The 27,419-nt window shown below is 44.5% G+C and overlaps 1 protein-coding gene and 2 long non-coding RNA genes across 3 annotated transcripts in view; 2 read left to right on the top strand and 1 right to left on the bottom strand.

Annotated features, from left to right (window-relative positions):
- Positions 1-23,112, bottom strand: part of LOC118350667 (uncharacterized) — a 50,311-nt gene extending 27,199 nt beyond the window's left edge. Inside the window, exons 1-2 of the long non-coding RNA XR_007401953.1 lie at positions 22,821-23,112; positions 15,108-15,174 (exon numbers count right to left, since the gene is read on the bottom strand). This is a non-coding gene — a long non-coding RNA (uncharacterized LOC118350667). The remainder of the gene's footprint in view (positions 1-15,107; positions 15,175-22,820) is intronic.
- LOC125752443 (uncharacterized) lies at positions 391-27,369 on the top strand. The gene is made up of 3 exons (XR_007401954.1): positions 391-516; positions 24,008-24,136; positions 26,111-27,369. It is a non-coding gene; the product is annotated as an uncharacterized LOC125752443 (long non-coding RNA).
- LOC112642034 (potassium voltage-gated channel subfamily D member 2-like) overlaps positions 13,356-27,419 on the top strand; it is a 29,338-nt gene continuing 15,274 nt past the window's right edge. Inside the window, exon 1 of the mRNA XM_025419346.3 lies at positions 13,356-14,469. Coding sequence (XP_025275131.1) covers positions 13,356-14,459 — 1,104 coding nt within the window. The 3' untranslated portion in view covers positions 14,460-14,469. The remainder of the gene's footprint in view (positions 14,470-27,419) is intronic.

Genomic DNA, 27,419 nt, shown 5'->3' on the forward strand with positions numbered 1-27,419 from the left:
AAGTTTTACCTTTCCTCATTCTTTTTTCTCTTTATATTTCACTTTAATAGGCTAGCAAGGTATGAAGAGGGTGAGCATTCTCTAGTCTTCCAATTAAGTCTCATTATTTTAGTGGCCTGTTTTGTTAGAGCTATGAATTCCACATCTGTTTCTCTCCCTTCACCCCCCACCTGGCCCCCACCCCCCACCTATTTTCTTCTCTAGCTACAATGTTCCAGAACCCTGTGGCTCTGTTTTTCTCTCTTTAGTCGAAACATGAAGACTCTATGGGACTTAGATGAGGCTCAGAATTGTGCTCAAATTCTTTCCACAAGAGAGTATGCCTTTGTTATGGTGAAGGCTCTGGACATATTGCATACTGACTATTCTTTCCTTCTCTCTACCAGAGCCATGAAGGTACCTTTCTTGGATCTTCACTCTGAGAAATTGGTGACATTTCTAGAAGTAAAGCTGTGGTCCTGAGGATTTTCTCCATCTCACATTACTGCACATTCAGCGGTGCATCAAAATGACAAGGTAAGTGTTCCTACCAGTTTATGGCTCCTATGCCACTTACTGCAGGTAAGCAGATCTCTTTGCTAGACAAGGCCATGCCTGTTTCTACAGATTTAGGGCTCTGCAACCTCAGTTCTCTGATTTGTCCTACATGTCACTGATTTTTATATTTTTCCAGGTTGCTCTTATAAGGATGATGTGATGACTTCCAAGTTTGTTACATGTAAAAAATGAAACTCGAAGTGTAATTAAGTGCTTTTACACTTCAAATTAAGTGCTTAAAATGCTTGGGGTACCTGGGTAGCTTAGTGGTTGAGCATCTGCCTTTGGGTCAGGTCATGATCCCGGGATCCTGGGATCGAGTCCCACGTCAGGCTCCCCACAGGAAACCTACTTCTCCCTCTGCCTGTGTCTCTGCCTCTCACTCTCTCTCTTTGTCTCTCGTGAATAAATAAAAATTAAAAAAAAAATCTTAACTAGTGGTTTCTAACTGCCTGTTTTTTTTTTTTTTTTCCAGTCAGAATGGTTGTGGAAGTATCATGTAGGCAGCTTCTCAGAAAAGCAGATACCTAGAGATTTTCTTTCAGACATTGTGACTGGACACTATTGTTAAAAACTGCCCCTGATGATTCTCATGGCAACCATGTTATAGAACCTAATATTCTAGAAAATATTTTTAGCTGATGCTATCATCATTATTTTCCATTTTCTACCTTTTCTAATATCAAACATACAGATTAACTTATTTTAAAGCAGTTACTCTGATCTTAAATAGTCTATTTTTCATATTTCTTCAAGATTTTGGTCCTACAGAATAGTATAATCCAACTTATGGTTATCATCAATTTGTCTCAGGCCTAACATAGTGTATTGGATCACATTTGAATGGAACCAAGGTATCTATTAAAATTCTAGAAAGACCTTTAAAAGATGATACATGGAAGTATTAATCAGTTTCTTTAAAATGATAGAAGTAGTCCATTAAATTCATTGGCAGGGAGGGAATACCCAAAAGTACATTTAAAATTCTATAGTAGAAAATGGTTAATTAGGAAGATATAATTAGGGTGCCGGAAAATTTGATATGTAAAGTGAAGTTGAGGACCATGCTTAATACTCGATTGATATAAAAGTTAATACAAATCCCAGAACACACTTGACCTCTCTCTATATAGCGCAACACTAAATGTATGAAGAGAATCCTGTAGTATTTGATAAAATAAATTTTTATTTTTTTAAATAAAAATTTTTCTCTCAAAACTGAGCCTCATAATTTTAATTGTGTTTATTGTTATAAGTAAGATGTATCCGTATATGTGCATCTGTATGTGTATTTATATGCTGACATGTATAATTTTCCATCAGATGAAAGGGATAGAAAATTTGCAGAGACAGGCAGGAACTGAAAGAATATGTGACCTCCAAACCAACTTTGCAAGAAATTTTAAGGGGGAACTCTCAAAATTCCCCTTTAAGAAGAAGTCCAAGGGAACAATCCACAAAAACAGGGACTGAATAGATATCATGATGACACTAAACTCATATCTTTCAATAGTAATTCTGAAAATGAACGGGCTTAGTGACCCCATTAAAAGTCGCAGGGCGTCAGACTGGATAAAAAAACAGGACCCATCTATCTGTCTGTCTACAAGAGACTCATTTTAGACAGAAGGACACCTACAGCCTGAAAATAAAAGGTTGGAGAACCATTTACCATTCAAATGGTCCTCAAAAGAAAGCAGGGGTAGCCATCTTTATATCAGAGAAACTAAAATTTACCACGAAGCCTGTAGTGAGAGATGAAGAAGGACACTATATCATACTTAAAGGATCTATCCAACAAGAGGACTTAACAATCTTCAATACAATCCTCAATATATGTGCCCTGAATGTGGGAGCTGCCAAATAAATCGATCAATTAATAACCAAAGTTAAGACATACTTAGATAATAATACACTTATACTTGGTGACTTCAACCTAGCTCTTTCTACACTCGATAAGTCTTCTAAACACAACATCTCCAAAGAAACGAGAGCTTTAAATGACACACTGGACCAGATGGATTTCACAGATATCTACAGAACTTTACATCCAAACCCAACTGAATACACATTCTTCTCAAGTGCACATGGAACTTTCTCCAGAATAGACCACATACTGGGTCACAATTCAGGTCTGAACACATACTAAAAGCTTGGGATCATCCCCTGAGTATACTCAGACCATAATGCCTTGAAATTAGACCTAAATCACAACAACAAGTTTGGAAGGACTTCAAACACGTGGAGGTTAAGGACCATCCTGCTAAAAGATGAAAGGGTCAACCAGGAAATTAAGGAAGAATTAAAAAGATTCATGGAAACTAATGAGAATGAAGATACAACCATTAAAAATCTTTGGGATGCAGCAAAAGCAGTCCTAAGGGGGAAATACATTGCAATACAAGCATCCATCCTAAAACTGGAAAGACTCAAATACAAAAGCGAACCTTACACCTAAAGGAGCTAGAGAAAAAACAGCAAATAGATCCTACACCCAGCAGAAGAAGAGAGTTAATAAAAATTCGAGCAGAACTCAATGAAATCGAGACCAGAAGAACTGTGGAACAGATCAACAGAACCAGGAGTTGGTTCTTTGAAAGAATTAATAAGATAGATAAACCATTAGCCAGTCTTATTAACAAGAAGAGAGAGAAGACTCAAATTAATAAAATCATGAATGAGAAAGGAGAGATCACTACCAACACCAAAAAATACAAACGATTTTAAAAACATATTATGAACAGCTATAACCAATAAATTAGGCAATCTAGAAGAAATGGACGCATTCTTGGAAAGCCACAAACTACCAAAACTGGAACAGGAAGAAATAGAAAACCTGAACAGGCCAATAACCAGGGAGGAAATTGAAGCAGTCATCAACAACCTCCCAAGACACAAAAGTCCAGGGCCAGATGGCTTCCCAGGGGAATTCTATCAAACGTTTAAAGAAGAAACCATACCTATTCTCCTAAAGCTGTTTGGAAAGATAGAAAGAGATGGAGTACTTCCAAATCCATTCTATGAGGCCAGCATCAGCTTAATTCCAAAACCAGACAGAGACCCCACCAAAAAGGAGAATTATAGACCAATATCCCTAATGAACATGGATGCAAAAATTCTCAACAAGATACTAGCCAATCGGATCCAACAGTATATTAAGAAAATTATTCACCATGACCAAGTAGGATTTATCCCCGGGACACAAGGCTGGTTCAACACTCATAAAACAATCAATGTGATTCATCATATCAGCAAGAGAAAAATCAAGAACCATAGGATCCTCTCATTAGATGCAGAGAAAGCATTTAACAAAATACAGCATCCATTCCTGATCAAAACTCTTCAGGGTGTAGGGATAGAGGGAACATTCCTCAACATCTTAAAAGTCATCTATGAAAAGCCCACAGCAAATATCATTCTCAATGGGGAAGCACTGGGAGCCTTTCCCCTAAGATCAGGAACAAGACAGGGATGTCCATTCTCACCACTGCTATTCAACATCGTACTGGAAGTCCTAGCCTCAGCAATAAGACAACAAAAAGACATTAAAGGCATTTAAATTAGCAAAGAAGAAGTCAAACCCTCCCTCTTTGCCAACGACATGATACTCTACATAGAACCCAAAAGACTCCACCCCAAGATTGCTAGAACTCATACAGCAATTTGGTAGCGTGGCAGGATACAAAATCAATGCCCAGAAGTCAGTGGCATTTCTAGACACTAATGATGAGACTGAAGAAAGAGAAACTAAGGAGTCAATCCCATTTACAATTGCACCCAAAATCATAAGATACCTAGGAATAAACCTAACCAAAGAGCAGTATCTCTACCCTAAAAACTATACAATACTTCCGAAAGAAATTGAGGAAGACACAAAGAGATGGAAAAATATTCCATGCTCATGGATTGGCAGAATTAATATTGTGAAAATGTCAATGTTACCCAGGGCAATTTACACGTTTAATGCAATCCTTAACAAAATACCATGGACTTTCTTCAGAGAGGTAGAACAAATTATTTTAAGATTTGTGTGGAATCAGAAAAGACCCCGAATAGCCAGGGGAATTTTAAAAAAGAAAACCATATCTGGGGGCATCACAATGCCAGATTTCAGGTTGTACTACAAAGCCGTGGTCATCAAGACAGTGTGGTACTGGCACAAAAACAGACACATAGATCAATGGAACAGAATAGAGAACCCAGAAGTGGACCCTGAACTTTATGGCCAACAAATATTCGATAAAGGAGGAAAGACTATCCATTGGAAGAAAGACAGTCTCTTCAATCAATGGTGCTGGGAAAATTGGACATCCACATGCAGAAGAATGAAACTAGACCACTCCCTTGCACCATCCACAAAGATAAACTCAAAATGGATGAAAGATCTAAGTGTGAGACAAGATTCCATCAAAATCCTAGAGGAGAACACAGGCAACACCCTTTTGGAACTTGGCCACAGTAACTTCTTGCAAGATACATCCACGGAGGCAAAAGAAACAAAAGCAAAAATGAACTATTGGGACTTCATCAAGATAAGAAGCTTTTGCACAGCAAAGGATACAGTCAACAAAACTCAAAGACAACCTACAGAATGGGAGAAGATATTTGCAAATGACGTATCAGATAAAGGGCTAGTTTCCAAGATCTATCAAGAACTTCTTAAACTCAACACCAAAGAAACAAACAATCCAATCATGAATGGGCAAAAGACATGAACAGAAATCTCACAGAGGAAGACATAGACATGGCCAACACGCAGATGAGAAAATGCTCTGCATCACTTGCCATCAGGGAAATACAAATCCCAAGGGTTTTGATCGGTTGTATCTTCATTCTCATTAGTCTCCATGAGTCTTTTTAATTCTTCCTTAATTTCCTGGTTGACCCTTTCATCTTTTAGCAGGATGGTCCTTAACCTCCGCGTGTTTGAAGTTCTCCCAAACTTCTTGTTGTGACTTAGTTCTAATTTCGAGGCATTATGGTCTGAGAATATGCAGGGGACAATCCCAATCTTTTGGTATCTGATCAGACCTGATTTGTGACCCAGTATGCGGTCTATTCTGGAGAAAGTTCCATGCGCACTTGAGAAGAATGTGTATTCAGTTGGGTTTGGATGTAAAGTTCTGTAGATATCTGTGAAATCCATCTGGTCCAGTGTATCATTTAAAGCTCTCGTTTCTTTGGAGATGTTGTGTTTAGAAGACTTATCGAGTGTAGAAAGTGCTAGATTGAAGTCACCAAGTATAATTGTATTATTATTCAAGTGTGTCTTAATCTTGGTTTTTAATTGATTGATATATTTGGCAGCTCCCACATTCAGGGCACATATATTGAGGATTGTTAAGTCCTCTTGTTGGATAGATCCTTTAAGTATGATATAGTGTCCTTCTTCATCTCTCACTACAGTCTTCGGGGTAAATTTTAGTTTATCTGATATGGGGATGCCTACCCCTGCTTTCTTTTGAGGACCATTTGAATGATAAATGGTTCTCCAACCTTTTATTTTCAGGCTGTAGGTGTCCTTCTGTCTAAAATGAGTCTCTAGTAGACAACAAATAGATGGGTCCTGCTTTTTTATCCAGTCTGACACCCTGCGCCTTTTAATGGGGTCATTAAGCCCGTTCACGTTCAGAGTTACTATTGAAAGATATGAGTTTAGTTTCATCATGATACCTATTCAGTCCCTGTTTTTGTGGATTGTTCCCTTGGACTTCTTCTTAAAGGGGAATTTTAAGAGTCCCCCTTAAAATTTCCTGCAGAGCTGGTTTGGAGGTCACATATTCTTTCAGTTCCTGCCTGTCTTGGCATCTCTTTATCTCTCCTTCCATTTTGAATGAGAGCCTTGCTGGATAAAGTATTCTTGGCTGCATGTTTTTCTCATTTAAGACCCTGAATATATCCGGCCAGCCCTTTCTGGCCTGCCAGGTCTCTGTGGAGAGGTCTGCTGTTCATCTGATATGTCTCCCCATATAAGTTAGGGATCTCTTGTCTATTGCTGCTTTTAGGATCTTCTCTTTGGAATTTTCAAGCTTCACTATTAAATGTCGAGGTGTTGAATGGTTTTTATTGATTTTAGGGGGCACTCTCTCTATTTCCTGGATCTGAATGCATGCTTTGCTTCCCAGATTAGGAAAGTTTTCAGCTATGATTTGTTCAAATACATATTCTGGACCTCTGTCCCTTTCGGCGCCCTCGGGAATCCCAATTAAACATAGATTTTTCTTCCTCAGCCTGTCACTTATTTCCCTTAATCTATCCTCATGATCTTAATTGTCTCTTTTTTTGCAGTTTCCCTCTTTGCCATCAACTTGTCTTCTATGTCACTCACTTGTTCTTCCACCTCGTTAACCCTCGTCGTTAGGACTTCTAGTTTGGATTGCATCTCATTCAATTGATTTTTAATTTCTGCCTGATTAGCTCTAAATTCTGCAGTCATGAAGTCTCTTGAGTCCTTTATGCTTTTTTCTAGAGCCACCAGTAGCTTTATAATAGTGCTTCTGAATTGGCTTTCCGACATTGAATTGTAATCCAAATTTTGTAACTCTGTGGCAGAGAGGACTGTTTCTGATTCTTTCTTTTGAAGTGAGTTTTTCCTTCTAGTCATTTTGCTCAGTGCAGAGTGGCCAAAAACAAGTTTTATTGGGAAAAGGAGAAAAAGAGAGAAGAGAAAGAAGAAAAAAAGAGAGAGAGAGAGAAGAGAGAAAAAAAGAGAACCAAACAGAAATAAAACAAAACAAAACAAAACAAAACAAAAAACAAGGGGGAGTATCCTCTGATTCTGTATAGTGTAAATCCCTGGACTTCCCCTGGAACTTTCCAGTGCTGCTTGGTCAATAATTTGTTTTTCCCTTGTCAGTCTAGCTGGTCTTCTGGGAGAGGGGCCTGCTGTGCTGATTTTCAGTTGTTAGTACTTGGGGGAGCTGCGCAGCCCCCTGCCTGGTGCAGGGCTCAGTGAAAGTTGTTTAACCTGTTTATCTGGTGGTGAGGCCACTGTGAGGCTCAGTGGGGGTTGTTTATCCTGTGAGGCCCCAGGAAGAACAACAATAGCAGCTCTCCAGGCCTAGAATCAACTCCTGCAGTAACTTAAGGAGCTCTCAGTCCACAGGGGCCTGGATGCTCAGGGGGCGGGGGCCACTAGTCTGCTTCGCTAGAGGCTGCCGGGAGGCTGGAGTGTCCTTGGTGTCCTGTGCCCTCCTGACTTCTGCCTGTCCCGGGGGGAGCGCTGGATCTTGGGCTGTGTCCCTGGCGCCCTGTGCTCCAGGGCCTGTGCTGCTGGAATCGTGCTCCCTGCCCCACAGTTTCCTCTGCGTGGAACCTCTGCCTCTGCCGCCTCCGAGCTGCTCCTGGGGTTGTGCAGGTCCCTCTGTGCAGAGCCATTGCCTGAGCCGCCCCAGAGCTGCTCCTGGGCTCCACCGGTGTGAGCTGCAGCCCTTTAGGGAGCCTGGCTGCGGGGAGTGGCGTGCTCTCCCCAGGGTGCACATGCTCTGTTAGTGTCCCTGGGAGCCTGAGGGCATCCCCTCCCCTCCTAGGATCCTGCTCCAACTCCCTGCAGCACCTTTCGCCTTTCTGTCTGAGATGAGTGGTGAAGCCCCTGCTTCTCCTGGACTGGGCTTTCCTGTCCTGGGGACACTCATCCCGGCCTTAGCCTGGCTCCTGGTGGGGCCCCTCCCCCTTGGAGGCCTTTTGTTTCTTTATTTCTTTTTTCCCCTGTCTTCCTACCTTGAGAGAAGCTGAACTCTCCTCACTGTAGCATTCCAGCTATTCTCTCTTTAAATCTCAAGCCGAATTCGTAGGTTTTCAGGATGATTTGAAGGTTTGTTGTGCGCACTGCGGCAACACGATCAGGGTCCTGAGGGTAAGGGGATGAGGAAAAGAAAAGTAAAGAGATGGTGACAGGAGGGACACAGTGGATGATGTCCAAGCAGTGCCAGCTTTATTCAAGGTTTTACAACATTTTATAGCATGAGCAAAACAAAGCCAAGAAGGTGTTTATTTTTAGCAGGTTTGTGAAACCCTCCAAAGTTCCCCTTTCTCAGCATGTAAGACAGACTTATGGGTGCCAGAAGACCTTGGTAAATAGATAAGCTTGTTGCTCCAGATGTGCATACTTCAAAGGAATATTAGGTATGGTAAACAGACCAGCAAGGACAGACAGACCCTTATTTACATTTATGACCAAGTCAGAATAAGTTTTATCTATTGTGTTATGTGGGTGATCACGTACAAGCGAGCCCTGAGAACCATTGCTCAAGCCCTTTCTGAAGCGTCTACCAACTATTCACCCTTTAGGCTCTCGAGCCTTTTGAGTGAATGAGGGACGCAAGTCCGGGCCTGGTTTGGTTCAGTTACTCCAGCTAGTTCGTGGTCGCCCACAAAGGTTATTTAGGTAATTCGGTGGGGACAGGTGACTTGGGAACCCTACTCTTCCACCATCTTCCCCCACTTCGACAGTTAGGACTTTAAAAGAGGATCTTCGTGGTGAGAATCTATATATGTCTACCGGGGTGGTGGTCACACAAACCTACATGTGTGAGAAAATCAGAACGAAATATAAACATGCAAAAATCAGTGTATGTAACATCTGTGAAATCTGAATAAGGTCAATGGATTGCATCCGTGTCACTTTCCTGGTGGTGATACTGTACTGTAATATGCAAAATATCACCTTTGTGGGGAAACTAGGTGATGGGTCTCTTATATCTCACAATTGCATTGACTCTATCATTATTTCAAAATAGTTTTTAAACATCACCGTGGATGCAGCCTAAGGATAGATGGTAATGAGCTTCTTGGATCATTGGATGAGCATGTGGGTGTTTGGGGAGAGGAGGACACGGTGGGCCTGGTCTGTGAATGACCACTGGGTTTTCTACCTTGGGCTTTATCTATCAGGAGTGACACCTGAGTAGGTGAAGAAGAAAGGTGATGAATTCATTTTGCTCTTGTTGAGGTTATTTTCCACCAACCAAGCAGAGTTTATAAAATGAGGAACATAAGAAGGAAGAACGGAAACCCCTGGGCACAAGAAGCATTGGGAGTGAGACCGCTCAGCTGGATTTTGTATCCATACACTTCCTATGGCATTTCCACGAACGAGAGAATAGTTGAAATCTCAGAGTCCCCAGTGTATCACAACAGGGGAACGCAGCAACACCTGTGGGAATTTCATATACAGGGTGGAGAAAATCATTTGCATTTCCATTTGGCCATGAAGTAAAAAGGAATTGATACCGAGTCCCATGCCCGTGTAGCAAGTTCTCCGTTGGTATTTAGGCGTATTATCCTGTTTAGGCCTCACAATAGGCCTAAAAAGTTTTAGTTATCTGCAACTTAGAAACAAAAGTTAGTTTGCCAGATGAAGCAAAAAGCCTATGAGTAATTTCTTGGAGTAGAATTTGAATCTAGAGGGGTTTATCTTCTAAGCCCACAGTCTTTCTATCTGAGCGGGGAGCTTATGGAGAGTGGGGGAGAACAGATCCCAAAGTCTTAAAAATTGCAGATTTCCTATTCTTGCTTGTTTAAGGGTTGTTGTGGAGTCAAACATCTATGTTTATGTTTCTAAGTGTTCAGTTTCCTGCTCCATTTAAAGGCTCCATTTAGGTTGCCGGCTGGTCTTGAGAGGAGGTCACGCCAGTTTGGCATCGACTGAATGTTCATGGCTCACCATTCTCTGGAGACACCTGTCACGCTGGCACCTTATTGTCTGCATTAGGAAGGGGTTAATTTTCTTATAATAACTGTTAAATAGTCCCCTCTCTATTTTCCAGTTAACGTTTTCCCTGTGTTCACAGGCTATATAGATCCGTTAACAAGCATCTTTCCCTGCAGCTCATCCAAACGGATAAACAGCAGGTGTTTTCAGTTCTGCGTTTTCCAAACTTTTCATGGTGCATTAGCTCTGACTTCATTTACTAACATGGGATTCCCTAAACCTCCACACCAGTAAACAAGTAAACAAAAAAATACCTTTCCCTTTCTACAAAAAAAAAAAAAAAAAAAATCCTACCTCCTCCCCCTCCCACCAAAAAAAAATCCTGCCCCTTAGAAGGTCTGTTTTTCTTCTTTTATTAATAATAAATTTATTTTTTATTGGTATTCAATTTGCCAACATACAGAATAACACCTAGCGTCTGTTTTTCTCCTTCTCTGATGGGTTTCTGTGTACTCTTTTGTTACTCTCCTTCTTGTTGAGGTGTTTCTTTTCAGGTCTTTAAGGTTAACACATCCTGCCTAGGATCTCCAGGGCCTTAAAGTCAATTCAAAACCATAAACTAGGGCAGCCCCTGGTGGCTCAGCGGTTTAGTGCAGCCTTCAGCTCAGGGACTGATCCTGGAGACCCCGTACCACCTCGGGCTCCCTGCATGGAGCCTGCTTCTCCCTCTGCCCCTCTCTCTCTCCCTGTGTCTCTCATGAATAAATAAATAAAATCTTAAAAAAAAAACCCTATAAACTATATATCACAGTCTACTTACTTTTCAAACTTCGAACACAGTAAGCTTAGGAAAGGGAACTTTTAGGTAAAAATGGGGCTTCTAGTCTTAGTCAATATAGATGACGACTTACTATTTCTAAAGACCTTTGTTATTCCTATTGTGCATAAGCGAAATTCAATTTTCAAACGCGTTTCGACAGGCAACTCGGCGCATCCCTGCCCTTGCCATGGGAATGCGGACTCCAGGCTGAGCTGCGTGTCCATAGAACTACTGAAAAGGTTTTTGGATAGTGGGGGGCGGGGGGATCCAGGGTGCTTCTGCTGGGTGGGCTCACCGGGATCCCCCACCTTCCCAAAACGTCCAGACCTTCGGTGTGAATTCAATTTCTCTCCATTCCCGCCATCTAGTGGTTCTACGGGGTATGGGTTCGGCTTTAGGGAAGATGCCTAATGACGGGGCGGGGTGCCCGGAAAACCCAGCGGTGGGCTGCTGCGGATCCCCAGTCGCTCGCCCCCCGCCCCCCTCGAGGGCTTTACCCAAGGCGGGGATGCGCGGGATGCGCGGGATGCGCGGAGGGAGGGGGGGCGCGCTCGCGGAGCCTCACACCCTTTGACGTTGATATTTAGGAATGGGTTCTAAATCCTTCCTGTCGCCCCAAGGGCGAGGAGAGGAGTTGTGGCGAGCCCCAGCCCCGGGGGGGCGGCGGCTTCCTGACTTTTTGGCAAGTTGGACAGATGACCTATTAGCTCCCGCAACGTTCACATCTGGTTTGAACAAATAAAAAGCGAAGGAGAAAGACGGGGGCGGGGGGGGGAAGCCCTTAAGAATTCGGGCGCGGGGTTCCGCGGGGCTCGCCGGCCAGAAGCGACCCGACAGAGCAGCGGCTCCTGCGCGTCCCGCTCCAGCCTCCCCCGCGGCCGCCCCCGTCTTCCCCTCGCTCGCCTCCCACCGGGTCCCAGGAGGCGGCGGCGGCGAGGCGCGGGGCCCCTTCCTGCGCTCCTCCGGCGGAGCCCGCGGCCAGGCGCGGAGCCTCCCTTTGTTCCTTGCGGGCTGCCGAGCTCCCTGGCCGGTCCGCCTCCATCCACGGCCCGGGCGGCCGCGGGGGACGCAGGGGGCGCGGGGTCACGGCTGGGGCCGGCGTGGGGCGCCTTCCCGGACCTGCGCGGGAGGCGCGCGCGCCGCTCTTGATTTATCTTCTCTCCATTTGTTGATCTGCCCAGCGGCGCGGCGCTGGGGGTGCGGGGGAGATGCGGGACCACCCACCGGCTGGGGAGCAGCCGGCCGCCCTCCCGCGTCCCCGCGACGCCGCGCGCCCCCTGCCTCTGCGCTCCCGCGACTGCCCGCGCCCGGCCCCGGCCCCCGCCCCGCCGCGCCTCCTCCTCCTCCTTCTCTTCCGCCGCCGCCGCCGCCCTCCCGGCCGCCCTGCAGCTCCGCGCGGGCCCCGGCAGCTGCGGCGCAGTAAGTTGGCAGGAGCCGGTCTCCCCGTTGTCGCCTCCCCCGCACCTTTTGAACTTGTTTCTGCTGCTCGGCTCGCCTGCGCCTGGCTTTTGGAAGGCGAAAAGGAGGAGGGAGGCGCGGAGGGATGGGGGCAGGGGCCCGGCGCTCGCCTGAGCCGGCTCTCCGCGCCCTGGGCGCCGGGGACTCGGCGGCCCCGCAGCTGCCGGCCCCGCTCCTCCCGTTCTGGGTGCGCGGCGGCCGCAAAGTCTCTGCAACTCAGCCCCGCCGCGCGCTCGGCCAGGTGGGTGCCGCGAGCGGGGCGCCCTCCGCGCGGAGGCAGATGCGGCCGCGGCGGCGGCGACGGCGACCCGCGGCTCCCGGGCTGTGTCCCCGCCTCGCCGCAGCCGAGCCCAACTTGAAGCGAGAGTGAAGGGGCGACCGGGCGGACGCCGTGGGCCGCACGACGGGCGCCCGTGGACGTGGCGGCGGGGGAAGCCGGCTCGGCGCGCCCCGCGCGGCGCCTCCATCTCCGCGGACGCGGCCCCCGGAGCCGAGGCGGCGAGCGGACTCCGGGGCGCGCGGTGGGGGATGGAGGGGGGCGGGGACCGCACCGCGGAGGTGGCGACAACAGGTCTGGGGCTCCTTTGGCGGGAAGGGCCCCTCCGCCGGGGAGGCGTGCGGGAACCGGAGCTCTGCGCCCCGCGCCGGCCCTGCATTCCCGCTGAGCCGCGCAGCGCCTGCACATGCAGCTGCACCCACACCTGCACCCGCACCCGCACCTGCACCTGCCAGCCGTGTCGGCGCGCAAGTCGAACGCCTGTTTGAAGCGATCGCTGTCAAGTGAGCCGCGCGTGTGCCCGTCGCTGCGCGGCTCTGGGACCTCCGCCCGGGCCCTGCCCCGCGTGACCCTCGCGCTCGCCCGGCACCGGGGCCGCCTCCGTCGGGGCCATGGCGGCGGGCGTGGCGGCCTGGCTGCCGTTCGCGCGCGCCGCGGCCATCGGCTGGATGCCCGTGGCCTCGGGGCCCATGCCCGCGCCCCCGCGGCAGGAGCGCGAGCGGACTCAGGACGCCCTGATCGTGCTCAACGTGAGCGGCACCCGCTTCCAGACGTGGCAGGACACCCTGGAGCGCTACCCGGACACGCTGCTGGGCAGCTCGGAGCGGGACTTCTTCTACCACCCCGAGAGCCAGCAGTACTTCTTCGACCGCGACCCCGACATCTTCCGGCACATCCTCAACTTCTACCGCACGGGGAAGCTGCACTACCCGCGCCACGAGTGCATCTCGGCCTACGACGAGGAGCTGGCCTTCTTCGGCCTCATCCCCGAGATCATCGGCGACTGCTGCTACGAGGAGTACAAGGACCGGCGGCGGGAGAACGCCGAGCGGCTGCAGGACGACGCGGACACGGACACGGGCGGGGAGAGCGCGCTGCCCAGCATGACCGCGCGCCAGAGGGTGTGGCGCGCCTTCGAGAACCCGCACACCAGCACCATGGCGCTCGTCTTCTACTACGTGACCGGCTTCTTCATCGCCGTGTCGGTCATCGCCAACGTGGTGGAGACCGTGCCGTGCGGGGCCAGCCCGGGCCACGCCAAGGAGCTGCCGTGCGGGGAGCGCTACGCCGTGGCCTTCTTCTGCCTGGACACCGCGTGCGTCATGATCTTCACCGTGGAGTACCTGCTGCGCCTGGCCGCCGCCCCCAGCCGCTACCGCTTCGTGCGCAGCGTCATGAGCATCATCGACGTGGTGGCCATCCTGCCCTACTACATCGGGCTGGTGATGACGGACAACGAGGACGTCAGCGGGGCCTTCGTCACGCTGCGGGTCTTCCGCGTCTTCCGCATCTTCAAGTTCTCCCGCCACTCGCAGGGCCTGCGCATCCTGGGGTACACGCTCAAGAGCTGCGCCTCCGAACTGGGCTTCCTGCTCTTCTCGCTCACCATGGCCATCATCATCTTTGCCACCGTCATGTTCTACGCCGAGAAGGGGTCTTCCGCAGCAAGTTCACCAGCATCCCCGCGGCCTTCTGGTATACCATCGTCACCATGACAACGCTAGGGTAGGTGCCCTGCGAGGTGGGAAGGGGGGGGGACGGGACGGGATGGGATGGGATGGGATGGAGGTGCGGAGAGCTGCCGTGTGGCTGCCAGGATGGTTGGTCCAGCACGCAGCCAGGTGATACAAGGTGGGCGACATCTCTTTAACTTTTTTTTCTAATCGGTTTGGGAAAACATCGAAATGCTTTTGAAGGACTCTTCCCAGGTCCTCTTCCCCCCCCCCCCGCCCCCCCCCGCCCGGTGACACACGGGTATGGTACAGTGGTTGAAGTCTAGTCTGAACCCACTGGCACACGTTGCCCATTCGTGCCCCAAAGTGTAGAATTCCTGACTGTGGGGAAAGATGGTATGATTCATGTCAATACAGAGAGATACAATAAGGAAAAAAAAAACCCACAAAATTGGCATCCAAAGAAAGGTATGTATGTGCAAGAGGTCTGTTGCGATGCCCAGAAGGTGTCCCAGGTTGTCCAAATGACAAGTTCTCAGGTATATTTGAAGTATTATTTTCATAAAAGTAGACACTTTGGGCATTCATTTTTCCTCTAAGAACCATGATTCTTATTTTACGACATTATAGAACGCAGATTACAGATACCATGATCCAAGGATCTCGTAATGTGTATGGACCTATTCTTACCCTTTGCATTTTCATTTTGGTTGAGAGGTTGTACAGTCTTAGAATAGCAGGGCTGGAACTGATCAATCTAGAAAAATGCAATAGAATGAGATTTGCAACCTATTTCAGACTGTAAGTTTGTAGCTTCAAAACAAGAAGTCAGTAACTCTCACTCACACATTTTTTATTTTAGAAACTACGGATCCCATTAGGCAATGGGCCCGTGACCATTAAATACACTTAGAAAGTAGAGCAGTATCTGGTGACGTTGATGGTCCCCAGGGGCTGATTGTATTAAAGAATTTTGAGCCTTCTAATTTCCTTGTAGAATTCTTCTGTGTATGCTTTTATCTGGGAGTAATGGTGTTTTGCAACCAAGGGGGCATATCCCAGATCATGTTTTTAAAAAATAAATATGAAGGTAGAATTAAAGTGTTTTCTTTTAGATGGTAGGAAAAAGGAAAAGTATGAAATGATGAAATGATTAGTGTTAATCAAACTGCAGAAAAGTGGCAGAATTTTTATATTGTAGGATCTAATAAAATAAAATGGTTAGAGCCCTTTACTTTTATGAGTTCTTAGGTAAGCCAGGTAGTGATGTTGGTGCCCTTTCTTCAGCTGTAAGCTGTTTTTCTTGCATAGTTAATCAGTTCAATAAGGGTTTGGTAATGGCTATAGGAAAAAGTTCTTTCCAAGGCTGCTTTTTATTTTTATTTTTTATTTTTTTATTTTTTTTAATTTATTTTTTATTGGTGTACAATTTACTAACATACAGAATAACCCCCAGTGCCCGTCACCCATTCACTCCCACCCCCCGCCCTCCTCCCCTTCTACCACCCCTAGTTCGTTTCCCAGAGTTAGCAGTCTTTACGTTCTGTCTCCCTTTCTGATATTTCCCACACATTTCTTCTCCCTTCCCTTATATTCCCTTTCACTATTATTTATATTCCCCAAATGAATGAGAACATATAATGTTTGTCCTTCTCCGACTGACTTACTTCCCTCAGCATAATACCCTCCAGTTCCATCCACGTTGAAGCAAATGGTGGGTATTTGTCATTTCTAATGGCTGAAGAATATTCCATTGTATACATAAACCACATCTTCTTTATCCACTCATCTTTCGTTGGACACCGAGGCTCCTTCCACAGTTTGGCTATCGTGGCCATTGCTGCTATAAACATCGGGGTACAGGTGTCCCGGCGTTTCATTGCATTTGTATCTTTGGGGTAAATCCCCAACGGTGCAATTGCTGGGTCGTAGGGCAGGTCTATTTTTAACCCTTTGAGGAACCTCCACACAGTTTTCCAGAGTGGCTGCACCAGTTCACATTCCCACCAACAGTGTAAGAGGGTTCCCTTTTCTCCGCATCCTCTCCAACATTTGTGGTTTCCTGCCTTGTTAATTTTCCCCATTCTCACGGGTGTGAGGTGGGATCTCATTGTGGTTTTGATTTGTATTTCCCTGATGGCAAGTGATGCAGAGCATTTTCTCATATGCATGTTGGCCATGTCTATGTCTTCCTCTGTGAGATTTCTTTTTTTTTTTTTTAAGATTTATTTATTTATTTATTTATTTATTTATTTATTTATTTATTTATGATAGAGAGAGAGAGAGAGAAGCAGAGACACAGGCAGAGGGAGAAGCAGGCTCCATTCCGGGAGCCTGACGTGGGATTCGATCCCGGGTCTCCAGGATCGCGCCCTGGGCCAAAGGCAGGCGCTAAACCGCTGCGCCACCCAGGGATCCCCCCTCTGTGAGATTTCTGTTCATGTCTTTTGCCCATTTCATGATTGGATTGTTTGTTTCTTTGGTGTTGAGTTTAATAAGTTCTTTATAGATCTTGGAAACTAGCCCTTTATCTGATACGTCATTTGCAAATATCTTCTCCCATCCTGTAGGTTGTCTTTGAGTTTTGTTGACTGTATCCTTTGCTGTGCAAAAGCTTCTTATCTTGATGAAGTCCCAATAGTTCATTTTTGCTTTTGTTTCTTTTGCCTTCGTGGATGTATCTTGCAAGAAGTTACTATGGCCGAGTTCACAAAGGGTGTTGCCTGTGTTCTTCTCTAGGATTTTGATGGAATCTTGTCTCACATTTAGATCTTTCATCCATTTTGAGTTTATCTTTGTGTATGGTGCAAGAGAGTGGTCTAGTTTCATTCTTCTGCATGTGGATGTCCCAAGGCTGCTTTTTAAAGTTTTGTTTCTGGCTAATTTAATTTTCTTCTTTAAATGACATTGTGGTTAAAGTCAACTTAATTTTATTAGCCATGTGGCATGGAACAAATTCTCGTATTGTCATATGGCCAACTAATGGAATATTTTATGTGTGAAGAATTTTTGACTAATTTAATTAGTAAATGATGCTAAACTAAAATATGACGCTCATGAATTTGATTCAGCTTCACGAATTTTTTTAAGACCTGCTGGTGCTTTAAAAAAAAATGAAGTAGTGAAAATTTGAATCCTTCTGCTTATATGTCCTTTTTATCCTACTGGTAGTTCTGTGACTGATTTTGAAGGCATAATGTAGGTGCTCATTTCTTATCAAAGAGAATTTTATATATGTATGTGGTTTTGGCTCTTGTTGTCTTTGTGTCATTTGTAATCTTTGGTAGGACAATTGGAGAGTGCAAATCACTTTCAGGACTTCAAATCAGAAATACATATGAATAAAAAGAGAACTCCGTTTTAAGAGGAAATAAAGAAATACTAAAAGGAAATATATTTTTCAAAAATTTGGTGTCTATGGTAGTGTTTTTCAGGAAGTGTCAGTGAATCATTTTAATGCCTTATACTGTGTATGTGATTGAGTATTGGTATTATTATAATGAAGGTTGGTGGGATGCTAACTGCATCTGGCTAGAAATTCTATTCTAAACATGAGAAGTTACTGTTATTTTAAAATTTGTTTCCTGGAATAAAATGAATTTAATTTTTTGAGTTTTATTTTGAAATTGATTTCTGTTTTCAGGAAGAAAAAGAGGAAGTGTTAGCCATTAATGTTTTTTTTTAAATATAAATAAGACACTTATCAGCATCTGCTTTTTGGGGGCGTGGGTGGCTCAGTCAGTCAAGTGGCTGCCCTCAGCTCAGGTCATGATCTCGGGATCCTGGGATCCCGGGATTCAGGCCTGTCTCCGTCTCCCTGTTCAGGCGGGGTGGGGGGGAGTGGGGGGGGTTGGGGGTGTGGGGGGGTGGGGATGGGGGGTGGGAGGGTCTGCTTCTCCCTCTCCCTCTACCCTTTGCCCCCTGCTCCTGTTCCCTCCCTCACTCTGTCTCTCGCAAATGGATGAATACAATCTTAAAACAAAAAAAGCAGCTACTTTTTCAAATGACTTAAGAAACTGAATCAAAAGGCCCAAGTCAAATCTATGAGATGAATTTAGTTCACACGTTATGTACGTAAGTAGATTAGAAGAATTAAGTATATACACTTGCTCAAAACTTGGAAGCAAAATGGAGTTACTTTTAAGACTCAAGTTTCACTGAAGTAGAAAATTTTAATTTTCTGGAAATTAAGCTAATTAATGATCTCAATGGAATATAGCAGTCATACTTATAAGACATAGAAATGTTGATGCAATCGAAATACATTTATTGGAAAACATATCTGAACATTTAAGAAAGTATATGCTTGTAATCTAAAAAAAAGTTTCTTAGAAAGATGTCTTCAGTTCCTCATCAAAATATATTTATAATGTATTTTGTTTTCCTAGAGAAATAGATATTTTTTAAAGATCCTGCATTTTGGGTGTCTTTGGTTGTATTGTGTCTCAACTACTATCTTTAAGAACAGAAAATACTCGGGATCCCTGGGTGGCGCAGCGGTTTGGCGCCTGCCTTTGGCCCAGGGCACGATCCTGGAGACCCGGGATCGAATCCCACGTCGGGCTCCCTGCATGGAGCCTGCTTCTCCCTCTGCCTGTGTCTCTGCCTCTCTGTCTCTCTCTCTCTGTGTGACTATCATGAATAAATAAATAAAATCTTTAAAAAAAAAAAAAAAGAACAGAAAATACTCAACAAAAGCCATTGCCTGAATTTATCTTTTCACTGTAGTTTTTTACTTATAAGCCCAGGTGTCAGGCATAAACTTTCTGGAAAATATGCAGTAGTGTGAGTTAGTATCAAGCTGTGTCTGATAGATGACTGAGAATTTCCCGATATACTTTCTGAGCCCTTTTTATAGTTGGCTGATATTTTTACAAGAGCTAATATTCATCAATGAATGATAATAGAAGTGAAAATGGAACTCTAAACAGTGGCTATCAAAAATCTGGCTTGTATAAACATTTTCTACATGAGCAGGAAAGAAAAGAGCTTTGGAATTAAGGATTGGCAGATTTATCTACCTCCCAGGTCCTTTTAAACAATGTTCTGTTGGGTTTGGGTCTGAAGAAATGGGTGGGTCCATCTTAGAACCCTTGTGTATTCATCTAATAATCATTTTTGTGCCCCAAATCTCAAATATATCACTATACTATAACTTAACCATGATTGTTATATAACTAATTATTTAATTTGCCAGTAAAACTATTGCTTTGAAGAATCATTTTAAACCTACCCCATCCCAGTTAAAGTCAGAAACACTAAGAGCACAGTTTTAAAAAAATCAGGAAAGAAGAATATCAGCAAGATTTTTTGGAACAGTGTTTAGATAGAGTAGCCATATCCATCTGTTCATCTTTTCTTTCTCTGCATATTTATTGACCTTCACTCCCCCACTTCCCTCCTTTCCATAACATAAGCTCTAACTGCTGCCTTATTAAACAGCCTTGGGGGGAAAAGAAAATGGAATTCCTCTTTTGTCCTAAGGACCTTTGGCAGATAGCAGCATCCAGTTGTTATTTGTCATTCAGGGGGTGGTACTCAAACGGTGCCAAATTTAGGAAATTTCCAAATGTTTATCAATATCAAAAATGATTTGGTAAAAAATATTTAATAGGGTCCAACTTCAGTTGACATTGTGCCTTGGGTTCATGACTTGTGAGTTAGAAGCGGTTCCAGGGGGCTTATTAAAGAATTTGAAGAGCTTATATACTTAACATCTGTCTTTTGGGTCACGATTACTAACCATTTAAACCTTTCTTTTTAAAACAGGGATTGTCATATTCCTCATAACGTAAAACTTAAAAACTTGAGAAATATAAGTTCTGTCTTCCACCACTTTAATTTTAAAACAGTTGCTTTCGTCAAAGTTTTCCCTATGGGAAAGAAAGTTTCTATGTGGCAGTTCCATAAAGTTTATGTTTAAAATGCAATTTTATGATTTTTTTTTGATATTTTTTTTTAATTTTTATTTATTTATGATAGTCACACAGAGAGAGAGAGAGAGGCAGAGACATAGGCAGAGGGAGAAGCAGGCTCCATGCACTGGGAGCCTGACGTGGGATTCGATCCCGGGTCTCCAGGATCACGCCCTGGGCCAAAGGCAGGCGCTTAACCGCTGTGCCACCCAGGGATCCCCAATTTTATGATTTTTAACTACATAAATTATATTCTGATTCCTGAACAAATCTAGGAAAAAAGTTCATTTATAGTGTGCTGTCATCAGAAACAAATATAGCCGAATTACATCTACGCTCTCAGAAAACTTAGTGTGGTAGTATTAAGACTCTAAAAAATTAAATATTTTCCTGCTAACCATCATATTCTGACTCCATAGCTTTGGAGAATGTTGGGAGTATATCTTGTGGAATTGTTAACATAGAAACTTCTGGTTTACCCAGTTATTACTCAAAATGAGTAGAATTACTTTCCCCTGCATCAGCATCTGCTCATGAATATTGCTAGCCCGTTCATCAAAAACATCTTTACAAGTTGGGAAGTACCAACTGTATCTTTCCTTCTGATGAGGAGCCGTGCTATGATGGGTACCATCCATTTTTATTTTTCATACTATGACCCATATATGTGTGTGAGTATATATATATATATCGTTGTTAAGGGAGTGCACGATGGGGTGCGGGAGGAGCAGAGAGGAGGGAAACGAAAATCTCAAGCAGACTCTGGACTAAGAGCTGGACCTTACAATCCTGAGATCATGACCTGAGTGGAAATCAAGAGTCAGATGCACCCATTGAGCCACCCAGGCACTCTCTATAGATAGATAGATAGATAGATAGATAGATAGATAGATAGATAGATAGATAGATGATAGACAATATATATATTTATATATAAATAATAAATATATATAAATATAAAACCACATATATATATAGATTTTAGGGTGGGGGTCTCTCTATTTCCTGGATCTGAATGCCTGTTTCCCTTCCCAGATTAGGAAAGTTTTCAGCTATGATTTGTTCAAGTACATATTCTGGCCCTCTGGCCCTTTCTGCGCCCTCGGGAACCCCAATTAAACGTAGATTTTTCTTCCTCAGGCTGTCATTTATTTCCCTTAATCTATCCTGATCTTTTAATTGTTTGTCTCTTTTTCCTCAGTTTCCCTCTTTGCCATCAACTTGTCTTCTATGTCATTCATTCTTCCACCTCATTAACCCTCATCCTTAAGACCTCTAGTTTGGATTGCATCTCATTTAATTGATTTTTAATTTCTGCCTGATTTGATCTAAATTCTGCAGTCATGAAGTCTCTTGAGTACTTTATGCTTTTTTCTAGAGCCACCAGTAGCTTTATAATAGTGCTTCTGAATTGGCTTTCCGACATTGAATTGTAATCCAAATTTTGTAACTCTGTGGGAGAGAGGACTGTTTCTGATTCTTTCTTTTGAGGTGAGTTTTTCCTTGTAGTCATTTTGCTGAGTGCAGAGTGGCCAAAAACAAGTTTTATTGGGAAAAGGAGAAAAAGAGAGAAGAGAAAGAAGAAAAAGAAAAAAGAAGAAACAAAAGGAGAAGAAAAGAAAAAAAAAGGGGGAGAAGGCAAACAGAAATCAAAAAACAAAAAACAAGGGGGAGTATCCTCTGATTCCGTACACTGTAAATTCCTCAACTTCCCCTGGAACTTTCCAGTGCTGCTTGGTCAATAATTTGTTTTTCCCCTGTCCGTGTAGCTGGTCTTCTGGGGGAGGGGCCTGCTGTGCTGATTTTCAGGTGTTAGCACTTGGGGGAGCTGCTCTGCCCCCTGCCTGGTGCAGGGCTCAGTGGGGGCTGTTTACCCCGTGAGGCCCCAGGAGTAACAACCACAGTGGCGGCGGCCAGCTCTGGAGCCCTGGAGTCAGCTCCCGCAGTAACTAAGGAGCTCTCCGTCTGCAGGGCCTGGAGGCTCCGGGCTGGGCCGCTGATCTGCTCTGCTCGGGGCAGGAGCGTCCTCGCTGTCCTGGGCCCTCCCGGCCTCTGCCTGTCCCGGGGGAGGCCGGATCCTGGGCTGTGTCCGGGCGCCCTGGGCTCGGGGCCTGCGCTGTTGGATTCGCGCTCCCGCCCTGCAGCCCCCTCCACGGAGCCGCCCCCGACCCCCCCCCCCCCCCCCCCCGAGCTGCTCCGGGTCCCGCCGCCCGTGCTGCAGCCCTTAGGGAGCTCGGCGCACTCTCCCGGGGCGCAGGTGTCTGTTAGTGTCCCCGGGAGCCCGAGGGCATCCCCGCCCTCCTGGGTCCTGCTCCACCTCCCTGCGAGCCCCTTTCCGCCCGGGAAGGTCGGTGCAGCTCCTGCTCCTCCGGGACGGGGCTCTCCTGTCCTGGGGACACTCGCCCCGGCCTCAGCCCGACTCCTCGCGGGGCCCCTCCCCCTTGGAGGCCTTTTGTGTCTTTCTTTCTTCCCCGCCCCCTCTTCCTACCTTGATAGAAGCGCGAGCTCTTCTCTCTGTAGCATTCCAGCTGGTCTCTCTTTAAATCTCAGGCCGAATTCGTAGATTTTCAGGATGATTTGAAGGTTATCTAGGGAATTTGGTGGGGACAGGTGATTGGGGACCCTACTCTTCAGCCATCTTGCCCCACCCTAACTATTTATATATATATGGTTTTATTGCTTTATTCATGAGAGACCCAGAGAGAGGCAGAGACACAGGCAGAGGGAGAAGCAGGCTCCCTGCAGTGTCCTCGACGTGGGACTCGATCCCAGGACCCGGAGTCACGCCCTGAGCCAAAGGCGGACGCTCAACCACTGAGTCACCCAGGGGCCCCTTATGACGTATATTTTTATAAAAATCTTTATAGAGCATGTTAATTGTTGGGAGTTGAAAATGAACTTTTTAAGGAAATGTAAAGAAATGTGACAAGTATTACAGGTAACCAAATTTTAGCTGTCTTTATTTTGTTTTAGTCATCATTTGACTGGAGGTAGTATTTGACACGACATACATACGTATTTTTTGAATGTGTGTATTTACCTAGCATTTTCCTTTTTTTTTACAAATATTTACTTGGCTGCCAAGAAGCAGTATGTCAGGAAGAGATCATGTTTTCTGTCAGCACAGCACACTAGGGTAGGGCTATTTTCTAATTTTCACTGGGTCTTGTTAAGATATATATATATATATATATATATATTTCTTTTCAGGATCTCCCTTTAGACTACAGGTTAACTTAGTCTTATTTGTATAGTTACTTCATTTAATTCTGATGTCATGTATGTTGTATTTGTGTAAACCTTCCTCCCAATTATACTTATCTTTGACGATGACTTAATGAACCTCAGATTTTGTACTACCTACTTTCTGAATTCCTGGTGGAAAGAAACCTAGTTGTTATTTATTTTAAATCCATCGTTTTATAGATGTGACACCTTTGGGGGCTTACTGATAGTCACACACTTAAACAGCGGCAGCATTTTTGTTTGTTTCATTTTTACTCAGTTTTCCCCCTAAAGACCTTAAAACATTATCTGGGAATATGTAATAATAACTCACTGGGGATTCTGTTGATACTACAGGGATAAGGAAAGGAATACATTTTCTCTTTATTTCATTAACATAATGCATTTTCTCCTGGTTCTGCTCTCTGTGACTCACACGCCATTTCTCAGCATCACCGCTACCTCTGCATGTACTTACCCGGTGCTGGGGTTTAGCCTGGCAGTGCCCAGCTGACATAATAAAAGCATGTGTTCTTGTTCAGTGAGCTGTTAGACCATCGGGAAGCAAACCATAAGGTGGTAAGTATTTTGCCTGCCCTGATGAAGAAGAAGATAAATCAATTATTTTGCTTGAATTTTTGGAAAAAAAAAAAGAGATGGCTTCTGAGTTGTAAAAACTATGCAGTTTACCTTTTATTTCATGGAAGGAACAGGAATGGTGAAAGGCGTATTCGCTGAAAAGGAAATATTATTTATCTTTCAGAGCTATAATAATGATTTTACTCTTCCCCCCCAACTCTCCATATGTCCTATACCGTTTTCTGAGCACAACTGTATATGTACTATATGTGCTATACAGTATATAGATTTTACATAATATATATGTTTATATATAGTCCAATTTATATATATAGCTTATATATAGTATATATTTGTTCATATATAGTACATAGATTTATATATAATTTATATATTTATATATACCATATAGTTCTATATATTTAAATATATATTATTTATATATATTTATATGCTATTTATATATTTAAGCCTAAATATGTGCGCGTGTGTGTGTATAGCCATTTCTCTCCTTCTGGCTACAGCAGCTAGATTTGATTGTGGGATATAGTCTGGTATTGCAAAGAAACCCAGGGGTGCAACACCATCTCTACATTTCTGTGCGCCTTGACACTGTTTCTTACTTTAGTATATCCCAGTGGAATTTAGCCTTTAGTGCCTCCTTTGAGAAACAGACTTTGCAGCAGCCTTCTCCATGAAGCCTTCTCAACCTCCCATATCTACATCATCTGTAGTTGGGATTTTACTTGCCGGTAATAAGTGCTATTTTATATATGTTACGTTATAGTTTTATTTCTTGCCTTCTTAACTAGGCAGAAAGGCTTTTGAGGTTTGGGTCTATACCTTTGGAGGACTTGTTACCTACTAGTTCAGTCCCTAAATGTAGAGAAATCTGTATTAAAGTTTTGCAATCACGGTGTGAGGTGATAACCTGCACACCGTGGAGAACTCCTTAGCCATGGAATAGTGCCATCCCCAATATCAGCAGTCATCTACTAAACTAGTCTTTCACTGTGTTCGGTGTCGAGAAAAATTGGAGTTTTATTGTTTGAATGTTTTGTCTTTGCACTACAGTCTACCCTTTGCATTTTTCTCTTTGGACATGGGGCAGCCATGAGACTCCTTCACTCTTTGCTCTGTGGCTAATTTTCTTCAAAAGTTAGAACTATTGGCTGTCAGTGGCCGTTGCTGTAATCGGTTTGCTTTCTGGTGAAGGCTGGTAATTGCAGATGCCTCTGGGAAGCATATGGGGATATCTTCTAATGTAAGTGAATCCGCACAGAAATGTACTGTCCTGTCTTTCAACCTCCACTCCCAGTAAACATGAGCTGGCACTTTCTTTCTTCACCCAGGCCCACTCATTGATGCGTAACATGGAACTGCTTAAAAATAATGAACTGCTGTCTATACATGACACACAAAAATCAATGTAGTCTATCGGAAAAAGAAGTTACTATCTGAAATGATTAGAAGACGGGTGTACACCGTGTAAACAGACGTGTGGGTGTCCGCATGGCACAGCGCAGGGCGCGTGGCCTTGGGAATTTCGACATGTCTGTTAGGTAAAGAAGATCTGAGTTATAAAACAGTGTGGAGAGAATAGGGAGTGTGTTAGCAGATGTTAATAATGAGAAAGAATCGGGATCCCTGGGTGGCGCAGCGGTTTGGCTCCTGCCTTTGGCCCAGGGCGTGATCCTGGAGACCCGGGATCGAATCCCATATCAGGCTCCCGGTGCATGGAGCCTGCTTCTCCCTCTGCCTGTGTCTCTGCCTCTCTCTCTCTGTGACTATCATAAGTAAATAAATAAAAATTAAAAAAAAAATGAGAAAGAATAACATTGAAAGAGTAGGATGACAGTTGAAATAACGTCAAATAGAATGAGAAGGTTTTGTTCTAAAAGTGAAAGGTCTTGTCCTGTTTTGCTCTCATGTGGGCCTGATCCTTCCATTGTCCTCATTCTCTTCACTTTTAAGAATAACAGTAACAGTGCTTTTTGGAAACCCAGAGTTTTACCAGCAGCACGTACCTCAGCCTCCCCGCAAACTGTGACCCATCGAGTTCATTTCAATTTAACAGACTTCTGTAGATCACTTCCTACCAGTCACTGGCCACAGCGATGACCGGTCACGACCAGCCTCCCGAGCTTGAGAACCGTGTGTTCTGGTGGTGCAGGCAGAGAGCAAGCCGTGGACACGTGTCACTCCGACTGGTGGTGGGTGCTGCAGACAGCACATGAGGGTCAGAGGTGCCCAGGATTGGAGAGGAGACCGGCAGGACCTTGCCAATGGAAACACTTAAGCTGTTGGCCAACCGAGGGAATAAAGTGACTTCTCTCAATATCCGTATTAAAGCCTTTGATGAAGAGAGAAGAAAAGTACAAAGACCTCAGGATGCAGGGAGGCTTGGCAACTTCCACCCGAGGCCACTGTGATTAAAGCAAATAGAGGGAGGAGCTCAGTAGCAGATGCTGTCTGAAAGGTAGTGGGGACAGGATGACGCAGGACATTGTAGACCACAGGAAGGACTTCTGGTTTTATTCAAGACATAATGGGGACACGTTAGAGAATTATGAGCATGGTAAGGATGTAGGATATGATTTTTGTATTGAAATGAGCACAAGCTCTGGAACATTTCACATTTTTTTAAGTGGTCATTTTAACATTAATTTATTCACAATGTCTAAATCCTCATCCTGTGTTAGATTCATTATACTTACCTTAACTTAAAATTCATATCTAATTATTCATGAGATTTTCCAGAAAAAATGGAGTATTTTATAAGAATGCGTGATTCAAGTATTCCTGACTGACAAAAGTAAGACTAGTTCAAATGAGAAAATGAATTCCACATTTTAGCTGAAAAGACAGAAGTGTTTCTCAGTAGATATGGAGCTATCTGGGAAATAAGTGGGGATTATTATTTATTTTTAATATAGATTTGCAGACCTTACAGTTGTCAATTCTACTGTGTGTGCTCAGGAATATCATATATGCTTTGGATTCTCCTTAAAGAATTTTCATTCCCAAATGACAAATACCCACCATTTGCTTCGACATGGATGGAACTGGAGGGTATTATGCTGAGTGAAATAAGTCAATCGGAGAAGGACATACATTATATGGTCTCATTCATTTGGGGAATATAAATAATAGTGAAAGGGAATAGAGGGGAAGGGAGAAGAAATGGGTAGGAAATATCAGAAAGGGAGACAGAACATGAGAGACTCCTAACTCTGGGAAATGAACTAGGGGAGGAGGACGGGGGTGGGGGGTGACTGGGTGG

This window comes from Canis lupus, chromosome 14, assembly GCF_003254725.2.
Source record: "Canis lupus dingo isolate Sandy chromosome 14, ASM325472v2, whole genome shotgun sequence".
In the NCBI taxonomy this organism is placed as follows: Eukaryota; Metazoa; Chordata; class Mammalia; order Carnivora; family Canidae; genus Canis; species Canis lupus.